Raw genomic sequence first — 8,189 nt, 5'->3', positions numbered from 1 at the left:
ATGATGTGCTGAAATACATGGGACATGTGTCCACATACCATGTTTTATAGGATGGGTTTTTCAGTGATTAGCCTTCTCACACATCCTTTTACAGGAATCACCCTCAGTGAAATGAGACTGGAGACTCGAGGAGCTCTGTTGACCACATCCCGAGAGACAGACTGAAAAGTTGGCATTGCGGGGTGTACCATACCACAAAACACAGTAGGGTTCCAATGGAGGGATCAGACTGCGTCAGGCTGGAGGGTGTGTCCACGCTGTGTGTGTGTGTGTGTGTGTGTGTGTGTGTGTGTGTGTGTGTGTCTCTAGAGTTGATGTCGCCTGTGTAACGCTCAGACAACCACAGTTTAACCAACACGTGCCCAGGCAAACACACAGCAGCAATGTAGTCGTGGCCAGAACAGATTTCGGTGTCTCTGTCAGCACCACAGTACGTGTGCGACACAAAGTTGGATAGATCATGTATCTGGGAAAGGCTGGATCAAACAGAGACCGTGTTATGGTGGCGTAAGAGTGTGTTATAATGAGACACACGCTTTAGCTGCCATTTGTGTGTAAGATCTAAATACAGCACATGACAAGGTGAGACACATCAAAAACAGAATGGGGACATGTGCACCAATTAATTTTAATGAATATAACAGCATTCCTTGTATTCCGTCCACAACTTGGGTGTTTGCTATTTGAAAACCGCTACATCTTTTAACAGCGCATTTCAATAAATGCTTTCTTAACGTGGGTGTGCTGCCCTCACAATGGGAATATGCTCTAGGTCTAGAAAAAGAGTCCGTCAACAACAAAATGCATCTGTTTCTGGACTCCACGTGAAGTTCAATAGCATGCTATAGAGCGAACAAAAATAAATGTTATATCCCATACTCTGAAGTAATATTTTCACATTTTATCATACAGTTACAGTACAATGTCTACGAAATATCTGTGAAAAAAGTATACAATCTTTTTCTTTCATTCATATGAATTAGAAAAATAATTGTCTCTGTACACGTATTCAAAATGTCCAGTGGTTTGCATAATAGTTTGATTGGATCAATGTCTCCGGTCTTCGTCACTATAGGCCTGCAAAAAATGAAAGACAAAAACATCAGTCTCCTAGAAACTAAAATCAGACACATTTAACCGCTAATAAGAATAATAACTGAGTAATTACTATAAAACAGCCATTTAATATTTGACCATGTCATAGACAAACATGAGGTGGAAAACCCGGCGTGCCCGGTGGAGGTTCCAACGGCCATATTTCACAATACGTTCTGGGAGAGCAGCGATCGGGGTGACTTAAACAGCGAGCTTTGAGTTTTGTAGCCATGGCAATGCTCTGGCCTCTCTGATAGCCAAGCAGCAGCAGCCTGCTCTCAGATCTCCGTCCAGACTGGCACCCTGACACTGGGAACTGTGGGCACCTCCAGAGCCACAAGAAGGAGAACCGCAGACAACCTCAAACCAGACAGACTTTCTCTTTCTCCCAAATGTTGACGCTGAGAGTTGACGCTGTCTGCTGCGTGTAAACTCAGAACCCAAGTGACTTAATGGAACTGGGCAACAGCGTTCCCGTCTCCACACATGGCCAGCCTCCACCAATCACATTTCAGAGCCACTGTGCCCTCCATTTAGCCTGTAACTGTAATTGAATGGACCATAAATGAAGGTGGAGGCTTCTACAGTTAGTCAGCCAATGGCAGTTATTTGGGTAACGTGTTGTGGCTCTGCAAATGAGGTCACTGACAGACGCAGAGGCTCTCTAAACTTAAGGCTGTTGCTTACAATAGCAAAATGAATTTAGCACATTCTAACACGAGTCTGTCTCTCTGAGCTTTGGGCTGTAACTGTTCACATTCTCACCTGAAAACACAGATCTCTTATTGGCATCTCGTGCACCACCTGTAAAAAAATGAAGAGAGGAAATGTGTCATGTAAGGCAGCATAGGAAAGAACAGGCTGACATTTTGGGAAATAATTTTGGTTATTCGCTGTCTTGCTAAGAGTCTCATGCTGTCTTTCTGTTAAATATGAAGCTATGGCTACAGCTTAGCTATGCTTAAAAACTCTGAAAATGGGTGAAACATCTAGCACAGTTTTTATGGAAACAACAAAAGAGATCTAAACTATTAACTAGTGAACTTTACAGGTGCTGGTAGGTGGATTTTGTCACCTTTGAAGAAAGAACCAGGTTAGTTGTTTCCCCCAGACTTTATATGATAAGATAAGGCTATGCTAACATGTTGTAGCTTCATTTGTAACAGGCTGTATGTGAGTGATACCAGTCTTGTCATATAAATGCCAGCAAGAAAGCAAATAAGATTTTCATCATATGGAGCTGAAGCTAATCCAAAACATTACTTTTTTCATAGTTTTTTAAGAAATGTGACGGATGTATATATGCTCAGATGGTCAACATGTCCACCAGGCACAAACACAAACTGTCTTTAAACACTGTAAATACAGCATCTTATAAGCAATCTTGACAGGTGTATAATGTAACACACTGATTTACCTCCACTGTTCACGTCTATGTTAGGTTTATTAATGTGCCGAGTCGGACGGCCGCAGCCATTCGTAACCGAGCGCTTTGGAGTGAGAAAAAGGACAGACTTCTTTCATCTCCATTGTGGTATGTGTGGTTGTCCAATTGTGGAAGTTTATAGAATAACAGGAAATAGCTATGGATTTTTTTTCCCCTATTATTTAGCTCTCACCATACACTTGGCGCCAGCTCAGACACATCTGCTGTGATACTGAGAAGAGGTTGTCACTGAGTCCAGCGTTCACGGACACACATGTGATCACAGGTACGTGGCTGCACCCAAACACCACTTTATGGAAAAATGTGTCCACATTCATGTGTTAAATTTAGGCAATAGAGATTTGAGCTTATCGTTGATGTGTGCCTCTGTATGTAGATTATAATTTTTTTCAAATCTGTACAGTGAAGTGTTCAGTTGCCAGCATGCGATTCAACTGTACTATTTCATAGACTAAAAACTCACTCCTGAAAAGACTGAAAAAAATCAGATTAATGGGGAGAAAATGTTGTCTGAAAACAATTTGAATGTCTTACCCTGACTAATACAATCACTCACAGGTTTAATACACACAGTTACGCATGCACATATACACAAACCAGACTCCAGCGAACAACCCTGTGGGCCCTCTCTCACGCCAGAAAGTGCTTTGTCACGTCTTGTGGCTGTTGGGTCTCTTTTCCTCTGTCAGTCTCTCTGAGCCACCTCTAATTCAATGTGCAGCTCATATCCTTTCTCAACATGCCGTTACCATTGCCAAGGCTTGGAGCAGGCCCCCAGGGGCTATTAGGAAAATTTATCCATTTATTTTGCAAGATACACATTTGGCAAAACAACGAGCCTCTAGAGGAACTTGTCAGGAGGGTTATATTTCCATGTGACATCCATTTGCCTGCTTGATCTTTTGTTTGACTGGAATTCTTGTGTCATAACGTCAATGAAAGCTGTCTTTTTGAGTCCACACATGCACTTGATTTTCAGTTCGAGTAGCCGATGCCGATGCTTTGTTTACGGAGAAAACAGGGCTAAGTTAATTTGAGAACATTTCTGAATTCATGGCATATATAATTTTTCGACTCGATCATAAATTAACTTCAGAGCACTGTTGCCTCAGTAGTGAACATGCGATCTAAATTTGGTAACAGCGCTCTGTTGGTCTGCTAGTTCGCTTTGTCCATCCAATATGTTGGTCCAGAGAAAGATATCTTGGCAGCTGCAAGTCAAATTGCCATGAAATTTGTGTAACAAGGTCAAATTTTCTCCTCGACAAACTCTCTGGTCCAAAAGGCATTGCAAAAACAAATGGCTAGATGTCAGTAGAGTTAAGTATGGACTCCCATTGTCCCAAGAAGATTAGTCATTATGTTTCTGGTCATTTTGTGACTTTTTACTCGGCCATAATTTCTGTTTGTATTACCACTCAAACGTTATGGTTAGACTGCCACGGAGGGGGTTCATGTTCCTCAGAGGATGAAACTTTAGTATTGCGGACTGTCTTTGCACTTCTGAGCTTTCAATTTCACATCATCCCCTGACAAAAATATCATCGTTGCAGACCATACCCCATAATAATCTAATAATTACACAGTAATTTAATAAAAACAGTCCCAGGGTTGAAGAACCTATTGAATTTAACGAGCCAGTGTTTTTTAGTGGTCCCGTCAGAATATATTTTACACTTTAGTTCTGAGGATCAGAGAAGTTTCACCATATTAACCAGTGTTAAGAGAGCATAAATTTGACAGTTTGTTAGTGGACCTCAGTGAATTGAGAACTACAAGCCTCTGACAATCAAGCCTTACTGCCACATACATCCATTTGATTTACGGACCAGAACATTCAAGGAGGTCTGATCTAATTCTGTCATGTTCAAAGCCAGAGTAATGTACTGTACTGTATCCCAGCCAGACCACCACTATGACTGGATTTACGGCTTTCAAGTAAGACCCGTTCATGTCTATCGACGGGATCTTGATAGAGATATATCTCTTATGCGTTGCCAGGAAAGAAAATTTAACATGAAACCCCCCAGGATTTCACCCAACTGTGAAAATCTTCATGTGTCAGCTTTTGTTGCGCCAGCTCCAAATTTTTTTAATAGATCTAAAGCCACTTAGTTACCCACTGTTGTAAAGTGACATTACAGTACTGAAATGAGCGTCACATCTTCCGAAGAAAAAAAAAAAAACAGCGGGGAGGTAAAAACATTCGAGGGGTAATTTGTGAACTGTGGACTCAACGTAGAGCCTCTGAGGAAGCGCCTGCAACTGAAACTGAACTGTGAACGTTAGCTCTCTCTGAAGTACAGACAGCTTGAATGAGGCAATGATAAACAATCAAATCCAGGGTTTAAAAAAGAAGCAAGGAAGGAAGGAAGGAAGGAAGGAAAGAAAGAAAAAGCAAGGCAGGTTACTCACTCTTATCCTGCTCAGGAGGCTCCAGGATGTCACTGTCTGTGTCACTGGGAATATGCCAAGGCTGTCTGATGGCCTGTAACTGCTGGTAAAACTCATCCTGATGTGGAAAAATAGAGCAGAACAGAAATGATGGAAGACTTACTCTGTGAAGATAATGGACAGAAGGAAATAGAGATGGAAAACAAGGTCAGTATTTGAAGTTACCCATCTGTTCCTCTATATACATACTGTACATGTCTTGTTCAAGGTCTTGTCGTGAATGAAAGCAAAACATAACGTACAGAAATATTTAGTCCGCCCAGCTGCGTCTCATTTAGCCGTTTTAGATTTCAAACATGGAATCTAAACTAACTTCAGAATGTCTTCATATTCAAACAGATTGTGGTTTTCTTCATCCTGTTTAAGGCTCTAATGGTATTACATTAAAAGAGGCAACGATGCCATGAAAAGGAGCCATGGGTCAATAAAGTGACACACGCACAAACACACCCATACCCACACACACACGGAAGGCACAGCAGTACTAAACAGGGTTGGGCAATATAACGGTATGTAACATGCAACGGTACAAATGTGACCTCCAGCAGGGAGTAGGCAATGCCATTTCTCCCACAGTGACTATCAGGACGACCCCCGCTACAAAAGACTCTTGGTTTTCATAATTGAAATGATGGAGCCCCAATCCTTTTCATTTCTGTACATCCAGTGTCTAAAAAGCTCCCTCAGCTCTCTAAACCGGCCTTGTTTACAGGCTTTAGCCCTTCAACATTGGACCAGGTGGCCTCAATAAAAGCAGACCGGGTGCACTAGTGTTTTGGATAATCTCTCTGGGTGTCAACCAGCATAATTGTCAAAAAGTATACAGAGGGACTGTAAAATTCCTGTCCACCATTAATAAAGCCTTCAAAAAGTCTCATATTTAACAGCGCCGCTGTTAAGAAAATCATGAAAGCAAAGTAAGAAAGTAATCCCATTGAAAGTTCTCCTTTCATGCCAGACTCATTTTTCCACAGTGAAATGACATACTACTGTACGGACCTCCATGACTCTCCACTAAACCCCACACGAAGCGTACGTGTGTGTTCGTGAGGGCACGCACATGTGTGATATTGTGTGTTCTGGTGCTCTCAGTCATAACCGCGCTCATGTTCCACAGCCAGCTTTGCTTGGGCACCAAGCCTGATTGACACTCGGCACACAAGTTCACGCTCGCCATACTGAAACATTACAGCAACGCTGGAGTGATATATATAAGTCCATGACCCAAAGTTTATGACACTTTTACTCTATGTTTTACACACTGTGTCTATTTCATTGCTACAGTAGATAAATCGCAATAAATGTGACGCCTGGCTAAAATGTAATATGTAGAATTTTATGTCACACCATGGCCATGGCAGATTCAGTGCTGACACTTTGTGAAATGTGCTTATTCACTTTCAGGCCAAAAGGTGGATGAGAAAATCGATACCAGTCTACATGTCTGCCCATTAAATATGAAGCTCCAGCCAGGAGACGGTTAGCTTAGCTTTGCATAATGACTAGAATCAGTGAAAAAGCTACTCTGGCTCTGTCCAAAGATACTGCTTAAACTGCCTCTAAACAGTGTTGTTGATGGCAGAGCTCAATTTAGGGTCTTACCTCAGACAGATAGGCCCGTAGGCTGGCACCAAGGCTGTCAGTAGTGCTTAGTCCAGGAGGGGTGAGCAGCGGTCGGGGATGTGTGGGCTGACTTGTGGGCGTCACAGGGCGGCTCCGCGACCGCCTGAAGGTCACCTCTTTATGAGATCCAGGGTTAAAGGTGGAGCGTGTCAGTAAACTATTTGGGGTCAGGGGCCTGCTGGGCGTTCTGGGGGTTTGAGTCCTGCTCCCAGGGTTGCTGGGAGATTGAGTCCGACCCATGACCAGGGAGGTGGGCTTGGGGCTGAGCAAAGGGAGGCCCACACCACAGGGCTTACTCGAGAGGCCGCCAGCTGGAGACTGGGGCCTAGAGACCAGGCTGGTGAGGGGAAGTGTGTCGGGTAGCGTTCTGTGGCGCAGAGGGGTGTGGAGCAGACTACTGTGCGGATTATTGGAGCTGCGAGTGGTCATCTTCCCTACTTCTGCAAGCTTGGCCAGGTCCTTCTCAACCTCTGCAGGGAGAATGGGGGAGACAATCCAAGTCAAGATCCACATGTGAGAGTCAACACATACAGTTAATGAAGGAGTCTGTCATGCTTCCTCGTTGCATTTCTGTTGTTTTTTCCCCCATATTTTTAAATGAGAATGTTTAAATAGTCTTTACATGAACACAACAACTGTAACACAGCAATGCCTGTAAAACAAATCCCAGATAACTCTGGTGAACGGACTAAGAGATTCCAAGATAAAATCTGATTTATTTTTTATTACATATTCAGAGGCTGCGCTATGAGGTTATGATGTCCTACAAGACTGATGATTCACGAACTTTACTGAGCATTAAAGTAGGCGAGACTGCTCGGTTTAATCCTTCTTCTGGGCAATGATGACAATATTTATAGACCCTGTAAATTGTGGTGAATCCAGCTTCCTCTGTCAGAAAAGGTTCCAAGTTGCTATACAGTAAGCACAGCCTGGTAAAAATGTTCCCGTGCCTGACAAAAACACATTTGTTTGCCTCACTGGTAGTCTCAAAAACATTTCTGTTTGTGAAAGAAGTGACGCTGCCAACTTCTGCGATCAACATCTGGGTCACTTTTTCCGTGTTTCATGCTTTTGTTCAAGACTTTGGCAATCGAGATTCAACAAACCAGTCTGGGAGTTATCATTTGAGAGGAATAATTTCAGGAATGACTCATCAGAAGCAAGTATTTCTGGAGAACTGTATATGTGTGACGTTAAATAAATAACAAAGGGAAGCATGACAAGTATTTCACAAACCTTGACTTCCTTGTTTTTACGCAAATGATGCTTTTCTCCAATACAAACATTTTTTTTTCATGGAAAAATGTGAAGCATATGCCCCTACTCACTGACAAATATCCATTTAATATGCAAAGCCGAAAGCATCTGCAATACTACTCTAAACTCAGCTCTGGGACATTACTTAGTTGGTTCGAAATCTATTCCAGACTATTTTGTGTACAATCCTTCAGGGATCAGATACATTTAATTCTCTGACATGTATAATTAGACTGCTGTTTCTGTGCTTAATCAGCTCTGATTGTACAGAGGTCAGCCTCTATGGTGAGATGCAATGCAGAGCACATAC

The 8,189-nt window shown here is 42.5% G+C and overlaps 1 protein-coding gene across 4 annotated transcripts in view; it reads right to left on the bottom strand.

Moving 5' to 3' along the window:
* Positions 1-605: 605 nt before the first annotated feature.
* c21h8orf34 (chromosome 21 C8orf34 homolog) overlaps positions 606-8,189 on the bottom strand; it is a 54,753-nt gene continuing 47,169 nt past the window's right edge. For all 4 annotated transcript variants that reach the window (XM_076760967.1, XM_076760965.1, XM_076760968.1 and 1 more), the window contains 4 exons: positions 6,599-7,089; positions 4,958-5,054; positions 1,861-1,899; positions 606-1,077 (listed from right to left, as the gene is read on the bottom strand). In XM_076760967.1, the coding sequence (XP_076617082.1) occupies positions 1,070-1,077; positions 1,861-1,899; positions 4,958-5,054; positions 6,599-7,089 (635 nt within the window). In that variant the 3' untranslated portion in view covers positions 606-1,069. The remainder of the gene's footprint in view (positions 1,078-1,860; positions 1,900-4,957; positions 5,055-6,598; positions 7,090-8,189) is intronic.

The sequence above is a fragment of the Chaetodon auriga genome, chromosome 21 (assembly GCF_051107435.1).
Source record: "Chaetodon auriga isolate fChaAug3 chromosome 21, fChaAug3.hap1, whole genome shotgun sequence".
Taxonomy (NCBI): Eukaryota; Metazoa; Chordata; class Actinopteri; order Chaetodontiformes; family Chaetodontidae; genus Chaetodon; species Chaetodon auriga.
This window is presented reverse-complemented; position numbering and strand designations above follow the sequence as displayed.